The sequence below is a fragment of the Cherax quadricarinatus genome, chromosome 9 (genome assembly GCF_038502225.1).
Source record: "Cherax quadricarinatus isolate ZL_2023a chromosome 9, ASM3850222v1, whole genome shotgun sequence".
NCBI lineage: Eukaryota > Metazoa > Arthropoda > Malacostraca > Decapoda > Parastacidae > Cherax > Cherax quadricarinatus.
The window spans coordinates 3,691,062-3,710,235 of record NC_091300.1 but is presented as its reverse complement, the minus strand read 5'-3'; the positions used below and the strand labels follow the sequence as shown (position 1 = coordinate 3,710,235).

Here is a 19,174-nt window from a genome sequence, read left to right as displayed (position 1 = left end):
GCACCTCTGCAAAGACAGTGATTATGTGTGAATGATGGTGAAAGTGTTTCTTTTTTTGGGTCACCCTGCTTCAGTGGGAAATGGCCGGTGTGTTGAAAAAAAAAATAATATTATTTTTATTTATATTTTTGTATACAGTATATAAACTATTCAGTGTAAACACTGCAGTTGCCAAAGCCTCATTCTCTGATGCAGCAGTACTTACAAAATTACAAAGGTCAATACTCGACTGACAGTATCTTTTTAAATATGCCAGTAGTCTTATTTTATTTTGCCGTATGGTGTATTGATATTTGTTTTTCACGCATTTGCTTCCATGATCACAAATTCAGATAGTGAAATTCTCATGTTTATCCACAGGGGCATTCCAAGCGAATGAGTAATCCTGTCTGAAACTGGAAATGCCTTTATTATTCATGATAACAAACAATTGAAAACAATTGAGCATTGACTGTGTATTGTGGTACGTAATATGTTGTTCTGTAACAAGGCCTGTTTTGCCATATGAGATTAAAAAACATTTATTCAGATAAGATATACAGCAGGCATGTGTGAGCATGTTGGATAGGAATAAGTTGTTGGAATGTTTACCTGGAGTTCACCTGGAGAGAGCTCCGGGGGTCAATGCCCCCGCAGCCCGGTCTGTGACCAGGCCTCCTGGTGGATCAGAGCCTGATCAACCAGGCTGTTACTGCTGGCTGCATGCAAACCAGCGTACGAGCCACAGCCCGGCTGGTCAGGAACCGACTTTAGGTGCTTGTCCAGTGCCAGCTTGAAGACTGCCAGGGGTCTGTTGGTAATCCCCCTTATGTATGCTGGGAGGCAGTTGAACAGTCTCGGGCCCCTGACACTTATTGTATGGTCTCTTAACGTGCTAGTGACACCCCTGTTTTTCATTGGGGGGATGTTGCATCGTCTGCCAAGTCTTTTGCTTTCGTAGTGAGTGATTTTCGTGTGCAAGTTCGGTACTAGTCCCTCTAGGATTTTCCAGGTGTATATAATCATGTATCTCTCCCGCCTGCATTCCAGGGAATACAGGTTCAGGAACCTCAAGCGCTCCCAGTAATTGAGGTGTTTTATCTCCGTTATGCGCGCCGTGAAGGTTCTCTGTACATTTTCTAGGTCAGCAATTTCACCTGCCTTGAAAGGTGCTGTTAGTGTGCAGCAATATTCCAGCCTAGATAAAACAAGTGACCTGAAGAGTGTCATCATGGGCGGAGTAATATTTTGTGAAGGGATTCAAGGAAACTGGTTAGCCGGACTTGAGTCCTGGAGGTGGGAAGTATGATGATTTCACTTTACAGGAGGAGTTTGGGATATTTGCTCTTCGGAGTGTCAGCTGAAGTGTCTTATCTTTGCACTTGCAAAGTCAGTGATAATTTGTAAATGATGGTGAAAGTGGTTTTCTTTTTTTGGGTCACCCTGCCATGGTGGGAGATGGCCAGTGTGTAAAAAAAAAAAAAATTTCTTATGTAGTTCATCATTTATTTATTTATTTTTTTTTTTTGTCAGTTTCTTCCTAGCAAGAAATACATGGTGGTGGCTCAGCTAAAGACATCAGATGGTCTAAGCAGTGAAGCAAAGGGTATGACCATCACTACTATGCCTCCAGACCAGCTGCTTCAGGTTACCATCAGTGGATCAACAGAGGTTAAGGCTGACTGTCGTTATAAATACACAGCAACAGCAACACTCTGCTCAGAGACAGAGTCCACAGTAGATAATCTAAAACTGCAGGTATGGGCCTAAAATATGTATATTTTTATCTGTAAATTTTCTTGTGTGTACTGTTTCTGATCAACAGTTAATGATAACTTTATGAATAATATACAGAATAGTGAATTGGACAAGAAATATAGTATAACATATCACACTTTGTCATTGTCTTTAACCATGTATGTACTGTGTAAATTACAGTATTTTGTTATCTCAAGGCTTGAAGGTGGCTGATTTTTCAATAATGTGTCACTTTTTTCTTTTACTAAATGCTTTTCCTTGTTATTGCATTTCATAACGAGCTTTATTCACTATACAACATACTACAAAGAACTTTATTTTTATAGAGTACAGTAGACAGTTGACACTGGATTAATTGACTTGTATAAACTACTCTCTAGAAAGCCCCTTGTTATGCAGAGCATTTCAGGCAGACTTAAAATCGACATACAGTTACTAGACAGCGAGAAATATAGTGGTTTATAAGATTCTATAGTGTGCCATATTTGACATTTAAATGCTGTAACAATATGGTACAGTATATGAATTATGAAACATTCAGATTATAGTGATAGTATGAAAACTTCATTATGAATGCCTTTCAATGCACATAAAAGGGTCCAAAATCTGGAACTCTCTGCTAGAAACCTCCAGAACCACTGTCTCAGCCAGCATCTTCAAAACTACTGTTCTTTCCCTAACATATCCATGTTCTTAACATTATTCAATTCAATTCAATTCAAATTCAATTCAAAGTTTATTCTCTATAAGGATCACAATACTGAGTTTACAGAATTTGGTTATTGTGTGGTTTACATGTAGTAAAATAATGATTACAGAGTGTACCACTAGAACACCTAGCATGGCTAGGCATTTTGGGCAGACTTAGTTTAATTCTTAATTTTAAAATATTACAAATTATGAGGTAAGTTGGTATTATGGCTAAGTGACTAAATACTAGTTTGTGAGTTTAGCAATGTGAATGCTTTTGTTTTGGCACAGTACATAGTTTCAGTATTGGAGTATCACAGGATTCATTATTTTAAGATTGAGATTAATATTTCTGTTTATGGTCAAATGGGTGAGTGAGTGTAAGTGTGAACCACCAGGTGGTATTCGTGTAGTTAGTTGACGGGGTGTATCAGGGAGATAAGATGTTTTCTAATGGTAGTTTTGAAGGTGATGAATGTGTCTGCAGTTCTAGAGTTCTCAGGTAGGGTGTTCCAGATTTTAGGGCCTTTGACATACATTGAATTTTTGTAAAGGTTTAGTCGGACACGGGGAATGTCGTAGAGATGTTTGTGTCTGGTGTTATGCCTGTGGGTTCTGTCACAACTATCAAGAAAGCATTTTAGGTCAAGGTTGATATTGGAGTTTAAGGTCCTGTAGATGTAGATTGCACAGTAGTAAGTGTGGATGTACTGAACAGGGAGTAAGTTTAGATCTATGAAGAGTGGGGGGGTGTGTTGCCAGGGATGGGATTTAGTGATTATTCTTACTGCAGCTTTCTGTTGGGTTATTATTGGCTTTAGGTGTGTTGCTGCAGTTGATCCCCAAGCACAAATAGCATAGGTGAGGTATGGATAAATAAGTGAGTGGTATAGTGTGAGAAGGGCATTTTGCGGCACGTAGTATCGTATCTTGGAGAGGATCCCAACCGTTTTGGATACTTTTTTGGTTATGTGTTGGATATGGGTGCTGAAATTCAGGTAATAAGTAAACAGTATAATCTTATTCTTAATATTTGCATATCCATATTCTCAATATCACTAAAATATGTATACATTATAACCTTATTCTTAATATCTGTAAGACTCTCATCCATTAAAACATTGATTGTATCTCCTTAATGTCAGTATGTACTAATAGGATATTCAGTTTTCTTGTATCTATTGTAACTCCTACATTTATATTTACAATCACCTAAGAAATTGTATATTAAAGCCATTTGGCATTAAGTTAGTCTTAATTTTGCCCAAAATGCTCTGCATATTAAGGGGCTTTCAGTATGCACACTTAAATGTAATTCACCTTTGTACAAACATTATATCATGCTGAACTAGTGTCTTTATCTTTTATTATTTGGATCAGTACAGTTGGTAGTGATACATCAGGCTTAAACAAATTGTCCAGGTATTTGTATATGTTCTATTTTCTAGCTCAGATTGTCTACATATTTAATTCACTACTGAATTTCATCCTCATTCATTGCACATCAATGCAGTGACTTAAGAAATCGTAATGACACGATTGCAAATAAACCATACCCCCGGCCGCGGGTTCAATCCCGGCCGGGGGTATGGTTTACATCAATGCAGTGTACAAACAAACATTCGTAAATTTCTTTCATACCTTGTGATTGTATTACTCAGATTTCTACTGTTCATTTTTTTTTGTAGTTGCATAACTTTTCTATATTCTAAATATTTTTATTGATATAGCACTGTATATTGTATCTTTTTAATGCAATTTTTTGCATAATCCTGTATTTCCAAATTTTGCACCACTCATTACTCTTTACCCACTGTGTGTCATTCTATATTCCATTCATATTTTGTTTACTTTTGTACCCCAGTACTACTGGAGTGTGAATGGTCATGGAGTTGTAACAGGCCAATTGATAGGGAAGAGTATCACCTTGCCTGCAGGCATCCTGAGAGGTGGCTATTCCTACATCCTCAGTGCCACTGTTATATCTGACGACCCTTCCATCATGGGCATTGTGAGTATGTTTTGACTCTTACCACAAGTTTTGAGAATATTAGTCAGGAAATTGGAAGTACACTCAGCCAACTTGGTGCTTAAAAGAAGTGTAAAAGTTGCTGATACCATCTTTATTATATGTTAAATATTGCTTGAGATTGGATTGTTCTGCCTGCTGTGAAGTGATTTTAGCATGTAGCATCAGCTGTCAGAAATTTGAAGCATATCTTTATCACATAATCTTTAGTATACACAGATAATCACATGTAAAATTTTGATTGCCATTGCCATCTGGAATATATTGCAGATTCTGTTTAGGCTCATTTTTTGCAGTTTATACATTAGTAGAAGTATTAGTAATAAACTGAACCTATTTATAATGTACCTGTAGTACTATCATTTTATGTTACAATTTTGAAATGCACAGCTTTATAATTATTAAATGATGTGCTGTGCTTACAGAATGACCAACACTATAGAAGAATTTACCATTCAATTTGACTCATTGGTTTCTGCAGGGTCAAGTCAATCTGACAGCTGTGTCCCAGGGGTTAGAGGTAATTACTTCCACTGACTCCCTTGTTGTAGGTTCTGTTTCACCCATCACAATTGATGCCTCAAAATCCAAGGACAAGGATAACCTCCCGGGTAGCTTTTCTTACAGGTCAGTACTTCATCTTGGTATCATCTACAAATTTAATGATGTGGTTTGGTTTGTTTTCATCATTATTGGTAATGTACATAAATTACAGGCAGCAACTGCTAAACAGTGAATCCTTGTAGTATTCCACTCAAAATTTTATTCTAGTTTTATTGTCTTCATTTAGGAAAATTCTTTCCTTCCTGTCCTTCAGCTATTATTTTATCTGTTCCAATAAGTCAGTCATGTAATGTATATTCTCATATATTAGTTTGACTTTTTTTCTAACACACTGTTCACCTCCCACCAAGGTAGGGTAACAGAAAAAAAAAGAAGAAAAAGAGAAAACACACATACATACTTCCTTCTTTAATTCATGAAAATGGACTCCAAGTTATATCTCTTGACTTGAGCCAGAGATATGCAAATTTTGATTTGCAAAAAATCTAAATATAGGGAAAATAAAAAAAATTGATGCTGAGAATAATATCAGTACTATACTAAGCAAAGAAAAACTGCTCATTAATAAAAATAGACCTTCTAATGGCCATACCACCATTGTGACCTGCATAAACTTATATAAGGGCTCAATATTATATACCCAAATTTATAAAATGTATGTTTGCTAGTTGACTCAACCTTAGAAAAAGGTGTTTCTAGCAAATGGCCATCACCACACAGTGACACTTGACCCTTTCACTGTCATGACCCCCAAAATTAATTTTGCTGTGTGTCCACTTTTCAAAAAAAAAAAAAAAATTCTTCTGAAATAGTAGAAATATTTTTCTGAAGGTAATAACACCAAAAGTAAAAAAAAATTGTGGAAAACTTATGAAATTACTCAGGAGCAAAGTTAGGGGTATCAGATCAATCTCTTTTAATCCTACACCCCTTCCCAACACTTTGCATTCACCTCTTTTGCATCCCCATCTTTAAACATGGTAAACATCCTTGGTGACATGAGGCATTCCTGTCTAGGTCTTACTTTTATTGGGAAATAATCCTCCAGGAATGAATGGTCATGGTTTATGGCATCCCAATAATTGAATCAGACTTATTAAAATCCATAAACAAACTGGGGATGTAAGAGGGTCTTACCTGTCCTTAGGAATATTGGCAAAAATCTAATATTTCTGCTAATTTGAACTCATTTTCAAATTACTTTCTGCCTTGAAACCAAACAAAATTATACAGTAACTAGTTCAGTAGTATGCCTTCTATTCCATCAATTAATACCAAGAAACAGCCAATAAAAATCATAAAAACTATCCGAGAAAACACCTCAGAGTCGCTGTTGTAAACCATAGACATGGTCACAGTTTTGATTTTCCCATCAGGCACTGCATGAGGCAGGTTTTTTTTATATTGTGCACACTCACCACACAGACCCATTCTGTCATATCTAGGCCAAAATTTACTGCTCACTGGTTATCTGAGTGAGCTGAACTCATGACATAGAACTACATGAGGGACCCTGGCCTCATTGATGTGGTTCTGTGTGATGGCCACTGAAAGGATTAAAGCACAATAACCACTGCACTATGAGAACAACACTTTGCTATACAAATGTTGCAATCGCATATAGTATTCAGCAACCAACCCTCTCAAACCAACGCTCTCATATACTAACCAACCAGTCCTCACACTCATTTCTCATACCATCCACTCACACCTACTCATACACCCTCATGTCCTTTCTCATACCCACCCCTCACACCCACCCCTCTCTCACCCATCCACATTCACATCCTCTTTCATAGCCACCCATCCCTCACCATCTCACCCCCCCCCCCCCAACCCACTGTCTCACTCCCACCCTTTTCACACCCACTCTCCCTCACACCTACCCACCCCCTCTCACTCACCCTTTCTCAGTTTCTCTTTCTCCTTTCTCACATCCTCCCTGTATTATTTTACAAGTTAAAGTTCTGTGTGTCCAGTTTGTCTCCAGAACCAACCATCATCACAAATAAATTTAACAGTTCAGAAATAACGGACAGTCAGCAGTAGCATACATCCTTTCCTCCTGTTGGTCCATTAATTAGAGTTCACTCTTAATATTTTTAGTCAATTTATTGGTTGCCATCCAGGCTGATCTCTTTTCTAGTTCAGCAGCAACTATGTTGCTTGTGCCACAGTTAAATATATTTACTGTCAAATTATTTAACCTACACAATAGTCTTTTTTAATCACATTGTTGAGTATCTTTATTGTCAAAAAGTTTTGCCTGGACATTAGTCTTCTTCATTTGAATTTGATTCAAGAAGCCTACTGTGTAGGTGAAATGTTTTAACAATAAAGATACTCAACTGTTGCACATGTATCTTACTCTTATATTTGTTGGTATTGTATGCTATTGTAACTACTTCATTAACTCTGCTGTTGAGGTCATTTGGATCTGAATTAGAAATGATAATGATAGTGTCATCCATACATAAAACTGGTCTGAATTGTTAAGATGCAATTGGTGGGTCATAGATGTAAAGGAGAAATAAAAGTGGTCTTAAGATGCTGCCTTGTGGCACCTCTTCTATGCTGATGAATTGAGCACATGAAATGGTGTCAGATATAGTAATGTATTGGAGTCTTGTTGAGTAGAGTGCATGGTTTCTTATTCTTCAGTGTTCTTCAAATGCTGTAGGCTGTGAATGATTTATGTGTTGAAAGATATTTATATATTTTATTTTATGCTATTTTTTTTATACAACTATAGTATATGTCCATTATCAGGTGGTGGTGCAGGACACAGGATGGAGCTGGCTGTTATACAAGCAGTGGTGGAACTCTTACACGACTTGAGAATACCCTCTCAGAGAACGAGCTAACCACGGCAACACTAAAGATCCCCAGTGCCATGCTGCCACCTAATAGGTCAGTTGTCAGTCACATATAAAGATATATAAGAGAATGTAAGAATTATAGGGGATAAGCTTGCTGAGAAGGTGTGGAGTTAATAAAAGTATTAGTCAGAGAGCTGAAGAGGGGTTGTTGAGGTGGTTTAGTCATTTAGAGAGAATGGATCAAAGTAGAATGACATGGAGAGCATTTAAATCTGTAGAAGGAAGGCGGGGTAGGGGTCGTCCTCGAAAAGGTTGGAAGGAAGGGGTAAGGGAGGTTTTGTGGACGAGGGGCTTGGACTTCCAGCAGGCGTGCATGAGCGTGTTCGATAGGAGTGAATGGAGATGAATGGTATTTAGGACCTGACGATCTATTGGAGTATGAGCAGGGTAATGTTTAGTGAAGGGATTCAGGGAAACCGGTTATTTTTATATAGCCGGACTTGAGTCCTGGAAATGGGAAGTACAATGCCTGCACTCGAAAGGAGGGGTTTTGGGATATTAGCAGTTTGGAGGGATATGTTGTGTATTTTTATACGTATATGCTTCTAAACTGTTGTGTTCTGAGCACCTCTGCAAAAACAGTGATTATGTGTGAGTGAGGTGAAAGTATTGAATGATGAAAGTATTTTCTTTTTGGGGATTTTCTTTCTTTTTGGGTCACCCTGCCTCGGTGGGAGATGGCCGACTTGTTGAAAAAAAAAAAAAAAAAAAGAATTCATCACTGGCAGTTAGATATATGGAATAATACTTTCGTTAAAATTTTGGAAGATGTTAAGTAATTGTATTATAGTCAAAGTTTTATTTTTCTATTATTTTCATAGAGAACACTTGTGTTACAATCTTTAGAAAAAACAATTAATAATGTGTACATTTCTGCAGATACACTTTGACTGTGGATGTAAACAAGGAAAATAGCACAGTTGAAAAGAATGTGACGCTGGAGATTATTGCAGGGCAGTGTGCTCTGATCACTACACATCCTACAGCTATACGCATCAACCCAAATAAAAGGGTAAGGAAAGAGAACATGAAAGAGAGAAAGAGAACAAAGGCATGTAATGCAGTTTCAGACTGATAACTTATTTTCCTAATAGTTTAACAAAACTGTATATAGCATATCTTAATGGACAAGCCCATTGCTATTCATAACATTTCGGGTAATCTAAAGTTGCGACTATAGTCAGCTTTAATGTAAAGTTCCTCGATACAGTTCAATTTTTTCGTAAGTGCAGTTCAAAAAATACTGTACATCCATAATTGAATAGCACATAGAAACTCCTTCATAGTTCATTCTATTAAATTTTTCATGTACTTTTTAAATAACTTTTACAAAAAATCATAATGGAGGAGCTTTGTAAGAGAGCTGACAGTAATTCTAATTGTATAAAAATGAAAAATGTATGTGAACAATGTATATGTGTATAGGACACTAAAATATAAACTTGCATAATATTGTAAAACAAACTTTACTGAAAATTTAGCATTCTGTGAAATACATTAATCAAGATTTAATGTTAGAGAAAGTATCTTGAAGATAATTAAATATCAGATAAGGAGTAATAGTGTAATAATGATCAGATATGTAATTAAATTTAAATAAAAGAGGAGCACTGTGGCAGATGTTGCAAGTACAATATATGGAATAGGTGGTAAGCTACTAAATGCTAGCTGTAAACAGGTTAGGGTGTGTAGAAGAGAGGGAGATTACTTCCCAGTAAAAGTAGGTCATAGACAGGGATGTGTAATATCACCATGGTTGTTTAATATATTTATAGATGGGGTTGTAAAAGAAGTAAATGCTAGGGTGTTCGGGAGAGGGGTGGGATGAAATTATGGGGAATCAAATACAAAATGGGAATTGACACAGTTACTTTTTGCTGATGATACTGTACTTATGGATGATTCTAAAAAAAAAATTGCAGAGGTTAGTGGATGAATTTGGGAGTGGGTGTAAAGGTAGAAAGTTGAAAGTGAACATAGAAAAGAGTAAGGTGATGAGGGTATCAAATGATTTAGATAAGGAAAAATTGGATATCAAATTGGGGAGGAGAAGTATGGAAGAAGTGAATTTTTTCAGATATTTGGAAGTTGATGTATCAGCGGATGGATTTATGAAGGATGAGGTTAATCATAGAATTGATGAGGGAAAAAAGGTGAGTGGTGCATTGAGGTATATGTGGAGACAAAGAATATTATCTGTGGAGGCAAAGAAGGGAATGTATGAAAATATAGTAGTACCAACTCACTTATATGGGTGTGAAGCTTGGGTTGTAAATGCTGCAGCAAGGAGGCGGTTGGAGGCAGTGATGTCCTGTCTAAGGGCAGTGTGTGGTGTAAATATTATGCACAAAATGTGGAGTGTGGAAATTAGGAGAAGGTGTGGAGTTAATAAAAGTATTAGTCAGAGGGCTGAAGAGGGGTTGTTGAGGTGGTTTGGTCATTTAAAGAGAATGGATCAAAGTAGAATGACATGGAGAGCATATAAATCTGTAGGGGAAGGAAGGCGGGGTAGGGCTCGTCCTCGAAAGGGTTGGAGGGAGGGGGTAAAGGAGGTTTTGTGGGCGAGGGGCTTGGACTTCCAGCAAGCGTGCATGAGCATGTTAGGAGTGAATGGAGACAAATGGTATTTGGGACCTGACAAGCTGTTGGAGTTTGAGCAGGGTAATATTTAGTGAAGGGATTCAGGGAAACTGGTTATTTTATATAGCCAGACTTGAGTCCTGGAAATGGGAAGTACAATGCCTGCACTTTAAAGGAAGGGTTTGGGATATTGGCAGTTTAGAGGGATATGTTGTGCATCTTTATACGTATATGCTTCTAAACTGTTGTGTTTCTGAGCACCTCTGCAAAAACAGTGATTATGTGTGAGTGAGGTGAGAGTGTTGAATGATGCTGAAAGTATTTTCTTTTTTGGGGATTTTCTTTCTTTTTTGGTCACCCTGCCTCGGTGGGGGACGACCGACTTGTTAAAAAAAAAAGAGGAGGAATATGAGGAATTATGTAACTCTTAACCCTTTGAGGGTCCCCAGGCCCTCTCCCAGACTTGTTCTCAGGGTTGCCCAAATTTCAAAAAAAAAAGATAGAAAATCTTTTCCTGATCACATTGACACCAAAAGTATGAAATTTGATGGAAAACTTACGGAATTATGCTCTCGCGAAGTTAGCGATCTCGACGATGTTTATGCATCGGCGATTTTGCCCACTTTGAGCCCTATTTTTCGCCAATTCCAGTGTACTAGTCGACAGAAATCATAACTATTTTGCTTGAACTCCATTTTTTCTATCGAATGAGTACAAGAAACCACCCATTTACAGATTTCAACTATCTAATACAGTGGTCAGAATTTAGCAATTTTGCCAATTTCACACAAATTTCAAAAGATGCCAATTTCCAAATAGGGTCCGGAACAAACAAGAAAGACATTCCTGGCACTAAAATAACATTTCCTATATTCATTAGTCATGTCCCCACTCCCCTCTTACATTCTTTTGCTTTCCTCTTTGAATTTGTATTCTCACAAAAAATAGAATATTTACTGTTACTGTTAGTGTAAAAATGGTATAAATAATATCGGTGCACTTGTGAAAGAATATTAGACTCGCCAATTGACGTGTATTGGACGCTTAGCATGATTTGTTTACTTTTGAACTTTGGTAAAAATCACACATTTTTGCTACTTTGAGCTCAATTTCAAGGTACTTTTCATTGTAAAACCAGTCAAAATTATCTTAATTTCTGTAGTATGTCTTCCATTCTATAAAATGAGACCAGGAAAACTAGAATACAACAACAAATACCATACGAAAATACAGTGCAAAGTCGCTGTTTTAATCCAAAAACACTGTCAAAGTTTTTTTTTCTCATTACGCACAGTATGCTGCAGGATTTTTTTTATACTGTGCACACTGACCACATAGACCCACTCTTTTGTATGTAGGCCTACCAGCTTTCTCTCATTAGATTTGAGAGCGCTGGAATTTAGGCCTACTAGTACGTCAAAAACCCTGGTGCGTAAGCCGTACTGGTATGGCCGAAACCCTGAAAGGGCTAAAGATTTCTACTTCGATGACAGGAAATAAACTCACAGATTTTATACTACGTCTTGTCAATATGATGACAAGAACACCCATTTTGTATTTGATTCCCCATAATTTAATCCCACCCCTTTTACAACCCCATCTATAAATACATTAAACAACTGTGGTGGCATTACACATCCCTGTCTAAGACCTACTTTTACTGGGAAGTAGTCTCCCTCTCTTCTACACACCTTAACCTGAGCCTCACTATCCTCATGAAAACTCTTTACAGCATTTAGTAACTTATCACCTATTCCATATACTTGCAACATCTGCCACATTGCTCCCCTATCCACTCTATCATATGCCTTTTCTAAATCCATAAATGCAATAAAAACTACCCTACCTTTATCTAAATACTGTTCACATATATGCTTCAATGTAAACACTTGATCTACACATCCCCTACCCACTCTAAAACCTCCTTGCTCATCCTCAATCCTACATTTTGTCTTACCTTTAATTCTTTCAATAATAACCCTACCGTACATTTTTCCTTGTATACTCAGCAAATTTATTCCTCTATAATTTTTACAATCTCGTTTGCCCTCCTTCCCTTTATATAAAGGGACTTTACATGCTCTCTGCCAATCCCTAGGTACCTTCCCCTCTTTCATACATTTATTAAACAAAAATACCAACCACTCCAACACCATATCCCCCACTGCTTTTAATATTTCTGTCATGATCCTGTCAGTTTCAGCTGCTTTACCCCCTTTCATTCTGCGTAATGCCTCACGTACCTCCCCACACTCACATCCTGCTCTTCTTCACTCCTAAAAGATGGTATACCTCCCTGTCCAGTGCATGAAATTAGCTCCTCCCTTCTTTGTCGACAAAAGTTCCTCAAAATATTCTCGCCATCTACCCAATACCTCCATCTCCCCCGTCTACTAACTCCCCTACTCTGTTTTTAACTGACAAATCCATTCATTTCCTAGGCTATCTTAACTTGTTTAACTCCAAAAATTTTTCTTATTTTCATTAAAATTTCTTGACAGTGCCTCTCCCACTCTATCATTTGCTCTCCTTTTGCACTCTCTCACCACTCTCTTCACCTTTCTTTTACTCTCCATATACTCTACTCTTCTTATAACACTTCTGCTTTGTAAAAATCTCTCATAAGCTACCTTTTTCTTTTTTATCATACCCTTTACTTCATCATTCCACCAATCACTAATCTTTCCTCCTGCACCCTCTCTCCTATAAGTACAAAGTTCTGCTCCACTTTCTAATACTGAATTTTTGAAACAATTTCAGCCCTCTTCAACCACCCCCGACTACTCATACTTGCACCAGCCCACCTTTCTGCCAATAGTTGCTTATATCTCACCCCAAATTTACCTACTACTCCCTCCACAACATTTTTGCCCACTTTAGCATTAAAATCCCCAACCACAAGTACTCTCACACTTGGTTCAAAACTCCCCTTGCATTCACTCAACACTTCCCAAAATCTCTCTCTCTCCTTTACACTTCTCTCTTCTCCAAGTGCATATATGCTTACTATAACCCACTTTTCACATCCAACCTTTATTTTACTCCACATAATCCTTGAATTAATACATTTATAGACCCTCTTTTCCTGCCATAGCTTATCCTTCAACATTATTGCTACTCTCTCTTTAGCTCTAACTCTATTTGAAACCCCTGACCTAATCCCAGTTATTCCTCTCCACTGAAGCTCTCCCACTCCCTTCAGCTTTGTAAGTTTTTTTTTTTTTTTCTTTCCAAATGTTCTTGGACCCTGGCTGTCACTCTGAGATTTGGCCTCTGGACCCTGAAAGGGTTAATATCAAATTATAAGTCTAGTTTAAGCACAAAAATTTACCCTGTGCTCAATCTCTTAAGCAATATGTAATAGCAAGGAACAGCCTACTGCCCATACTTGCAAATTATTTTTTTTTTATTTTTATTAGCACACTGGCCGATTCCCACCAAGGCAGGATGGCCCGTAAAAGAAAAACTTTCACCATCATTCACTGCATCACTGTCTTGCCAGAAGGGTGCTTTACACTACAGTTTTTAAACTGCAACATTAACACCTGTCCTTCAGAGTGCAGGCATTGTACTTCCCATCTCCAGGACTCTAAGTCCGGCCTGGCCAGTTTCCCTGAATCCCTTCATAAATGTTACTTTGCTCACACTCCAACAGCACGTCAAGTATTAAAAACCATTTGTCTCCATTCACTCCTATCAAACACGCTCACGCATGCCTGCTGGAAGTCCAAGCCTCTCGCACACAAAACCTCCTTGACCCCCTCCCTCCAACCTTTCCTAGGCCGACCCCTACCCCACCTTCCTTCCACTACAGACTGATACACTCTTGAAGTCATTCTGTTTCGCTCCATTCTCTCTACATGTCTGAACCACCTCAACAATCCTTCCTCAGCCCTCTGGACAACAGTTTTGGTAATCCCGCACCTCCTCCTAACTTCCAAACTACGAATTCTCTGCATTATATTCACACCACACATTGCCCTCAGACATGACATCTCCACTGCCTCCAGCCTTCTCCTCGCTGCAACATTCATCACCCATGCTTCACACCCATATAAGAGCGTTGGTAAAACTATACTCTCATACATTCCCCTCTTTGCCTCCAAGGACAAAGTTCTTTGTCTCCACAGACTCCTAAGTGCACCACTCACCCTTTTCCCCTCATCAATTCTATGATTCACCTCATCTTTCATAGACCCACCCGCTGACACGTCCACTCCCAAATATCTGAATACATTCACCTCCTCCATACTCTCTCCCTCCAATCTGATATCCAATCTTTCATCACCTAATCTTTTTGTTATCCTCATAACCTTGCAAATATTCAGTGAAAAAAACAAAAAAAAAAAAGGCTAACAATTTACAGTTCATGAAAGGCTTGCCCAAATCAATTGATAGGAGACATGATAATGAAAATAAGTTTAGGCTAGGCTATCTCTTCAGGAAGACAGTTAACCCTTAACCCTTTGACTGTCGCGGCCGTATATATACGTTTGCGAGGTACCGTGTTTGACGTATATATACTCATAAATTCTAGCGGCTTCAAATCAGGCAGGAGAAAGCTAGTAGGCTCACATGTGAGAGAATGGGTCTGTGTGGTCAGTGTGCACCACATAAAAAAAATCCTGGAGCACGCAGTGCATAATGAGAAAAAAAAAACTCCGACCGTTTTTTTTTTAATTAAAATGCCGACTTTGTGGTCTATTTTCGTATAGTATTTGTGGTTGTATTCTCGTTTTCTTGGTCTCATTTGATAGAATGGAAACTATATTATAGAAATGGAGGTGATTTTGATTAATTTTACTATAAAAAGAACCTGGAAATGGAGCACAAAGTACAGGAAATGTTTGATTTTTGCCGATGTTCAAAAGTGAACAAATGATGTCATTGTCCAATAAATGTCCAAATAGCCATTCTAATACGCAGTCATGAATGGGTTGATGTAATTTTTACAATTATTACAGTATTGCAGTAGTCTGCATAACAGTAAATCTTCTATTTTTTGTTTGAATAAAATTTCAAAATAAAAAGCAAGAGTAATATCACAGGGACCTGGAGACATGACTGATGAACAAAGAAAATGTTATTTTAGAGCCAGGAATGTCTGCATTGTTCATTCTGGACCTTATTTTGAAATTGTCGTATTTTTTAATTTTCGTGAAATTGGCCAAATTGCAAATTTCTGACCATGTTATTGGGTAGTTGAAATCGGTAAATGGGCAGTTTCTTGTACTCAATCGATAGAAAAAATAGAGTTCTGAAGAAATAGTTATGAGTTTGGTTGACTGGAATAACGGAATTAGCCGAAAATAGGGCTCAAAGTGGGCGAAATTGCCGATTTTTAAATATCGCCGAAGTCGCTAACTTCGCGAGAGCGTAATTCCGTCAGTTTTCCATCAAATTTCGTTTTTTTGGTGTCTTTACAATCGGGAAAAGATTCTCTATCATTTCATAAGAAAAAATAATTTTTTTTTTTTTCGAATATTTTGCGACACCAGGAGCAACTTCAGGATTGGGCCCTTCGACAGTCAAAGGGTTAAATGGTCCAAACGTATATATGGATTTTTTCAACATCTGAAAGTATGTAAAAAAATGTAGATCTTTTTTTTTGTTTTACATGTGAAAACGTGTAGAAAAAAGTTTTATCTACATTTTTTTTTGTTATACTTGAAAAAATGTAAAAAAAAAAGTAGATCTACTTTTGTAGCACTACGAATTTGAATGTCGATCTGTTTGGACCGTTTAAGGGTTAATGCAGTACTCTGCAACCCTTACAAGAATAATTAGAGCATCCAAGTAATTTATTATTCCAATAGATGTAACAGTTGAACTGTGCATTTTGTGTACAAATTTTCTTAGTTAAAATAAATCTAGTTTTTAAGTACATTAATAAAAAAAACAAAAATGATATTGATGAAAAAATGATCACTCATTGGCAACAGTGGCAGAGATGTGCTTTGCAGTATATATTGCGCTTAACAGTATGTACCCTAAATTATGATCTTTTTCATAAAAATCTTTAATATCTAACACAATGTACACTAGTTTCTTATGATATTTGATATGTTTAAAGGCATTTTAGTACTCAAAACATTGGGTGATGCATAGCCTGACATTGCCTAACTTGGAATATACAGTGGACCTCCGCTTTGATCATCTCCCAATGCGACCAATTATGTAAGTGTATTTATGTAAGTGCGTTTGTATGTGTATGTTTGGTGTTCTGAAATGGACTAATCTAATCACAATATTTCTTATGGGAACAAATTCGTTCAGTACTGGCACCTGAACATACTTCTGGAATGAAATAATATCGTAAACCGGGGGTCCACTGTACAAACAAGTTAGTACAAATAATCTTCTGTTTTTTTATTTTATTGTTTTGATTATCTAACACTATGTGCAAGGAAATCTTATGATATTACAATTCCCATTCTATTCCTCCTGTAGCTCAATCGCTAGTGTACTAAGCTCACACACTGAGGTCCGGGGTTCGAATCTCCTCCGGTACCCCTGGAAAACATTAGGGACGTGTTTCCATAAGACACCTGCTGTCCCTGTTCACCCATCAGTCTAAAATGGGTACCTTGGGTGTTAGTCGACTGGTGTGGGTCGTATCCTGGGACAAAACTGGCCTAATTTGCCCGAAATGCTCAGTGTAACAAGGGGCTTTCTATATAGTAGTATATCATTGATATCATCTAGGCCTGTATACCTTGTGCATGTACAGTGGAACCTCAAATTTCGAACTTAATCCATTCCAGGAGCTAGTTCTAAATTCGAAAAGTCTGAAATTCGAAGCAATATTTCCCATAAGAAATAATGGAAATACAATTAATCCATTCCAGAAACCCAAAAATATTCACAAAAAAAATACATTTTATAGAGATTAATTACAGTTTTACATACACACAACAAATGCTATAGCCTTTAATTATGTATAGTAATATAAAATAACATTTTTACTTACCTTTATTGAAGATTGGTGATGGCATCTGGAAGATAGGGAGAAGAGAGGGAGTTGGGGTTATTGTTTGGAAGGAGAATCCCCCTCCATCAGGACTTCTGGTATCAAAGCCCTCTCTTGGGTTGCTTCCATTCTCTGTATTTTAATGCCACTAGGACCAGCTTGAGAGTCACTGGACCCCAGTCTCGCAAAATAACTGTCTACAGTTCTCTGTTTCTGTCTCACAAAATTCCACAGTCATCTGTTTCTGTCTTAAAATAACTGTCCACAATCGTCTGTTTGTCTCGCAAAATAACTCCACAGTTGTCTGTTTGTCTCACAAAATAACTGTCCACAGTTGTCTGTTTCTGTCTCACAAAATAACTGTCCACAAATGCCTGTTTGTCTCACAAAATAACTCCACAGTCGTCTGTTTCTGTCTCACAAAATAACTGTCCACAGTCCTCTGTACATCCTGGCAAGCTCAACAAGTCTCACTCCAATCTCATAATTCTGTATTATTTCCTTCTTCACATCTATGGTGTTTCTCACTTTCTTTACCATAGGGGTACCACTAGCAAGTTTCTTTGGGCCCATGGCAGCTTATTTCACAGCCCCGCAAGCACTAAACACAATTAAATAATGGTAAAATGTGTGAATGAGATCGCAGGTTAGTGTTCACTTAAGCATAAACAAAGCTAGACTGCTCAGGGCGCCTGTGCGGGGATGAGGACAGAGCGGGCCAGTGGACAGGTCCTGTACCCGGCGGTCCGAAAATAGGGGCGCGTTCGATAATAGGGACACAGTTTGTCCGAAAAAATGGTCTTATTTTCGAAACGTTCGATATGTGATACGTTTGATTTTTGAGGTTCCACTGTACTTGTAGTAAATAAAGATATTATTATTATCTTGCCTCACTCACCACTATTGTTAATGAAGAGATAGTAAAAATATCAACCTGGATGACTGCCAATAAACTTACACTTAACCCTTTGAGCGTCGACAGGCCCTCTCCGAGACTTGTTCTCAGGGGCCCCCAAATTTAAAAAAAAAAAAAATTCTTATGAAAAGATAGAGAATCTTTTCCCAATCATAATGACACCAAAAGTATGAAATTTGATGGAAAACTTACGGAATTATGCTCTCATGAAGTTAGCAGTCTTGATGATGTTTACGCATCGGCGATTTTGCCCACTTTGAGCTCTGTTTTTGGCTAATTCCAATGTACTAGTCAACAAAAATCATAACTATTTCGCTAGAACTCTATTTTTTGTATCGAATGAGTACAAGAAACCACCCATTTACCGATTTCAACTATCCAATAAAGTGGTCAGAATTTAGCAATTTTGCCAGTTTCACACAAATTTCAAAAGATGCCAATTTCTGAATAGGGTCCAGAATAAACAAGACATTCTTGGCACTGAAATAACAAGTTCTCTGTTTGGTAGTCACATCCCCAGGCCCCTCTTATATTTCTTTGGCTTTCCACTTTCAATTTTTATTCTTACAAAAAATAAAGATTTACTGTTATGCAGACTACTGCATTAGTGTAGAAATGGTATAAATAATATCAGCGCACTTGTGAAAGAATATTAGACTCACCAGTTGGCATGATTTGTTTACTTTTGAACTTTGGTAAAAATCGAACATTTCTGCTACTTTGAGCTCAATTTCAAGGTACTTTTCATTGTAAAACCAGTCAAAATCATCTCAATTTCTGTAATATGTCTTCCATTCTATAAAATGAGA

At 37.5% G+C, this 19,174-nt stretch overlaps 1 protein-coding gene across 2 annotated transcripts in view; it reads left to right on the top strand.

Moving 5' to 3' along the window:
* LOC128685978 (uncharacterized) overlaps positions 1-19,174 on the top strand; it is a 379,974-nt gene that overhangs the window by 232,731 nt on the left and 128,069 nt on the right. For both annotated transcript variants that reach the window (XM_070083171.1, XM_070083170.1), the window contains exons 37-41: positions 1,513-1,737; positions 4,292-4,438; positions 4,938-5,083; positions 7,790-7,930; positions 8,779-8,911. In XM_070083171.1, the coding sequence (XP_069939272.1) occupies positions 1,513-1,737; positions 4,292-4,438; positions 4,938-5,083; positions 7,790-7,930; positions 8,779-8,911 (792 nt within the window). The remainder of the gene's footprint in view (positions 1-1,512; positions 1,738-4,291; positions 4,439-4,937; positions 5,084-7,789; positions 7,931-8,778; positions 8,912-19,174) is intronic.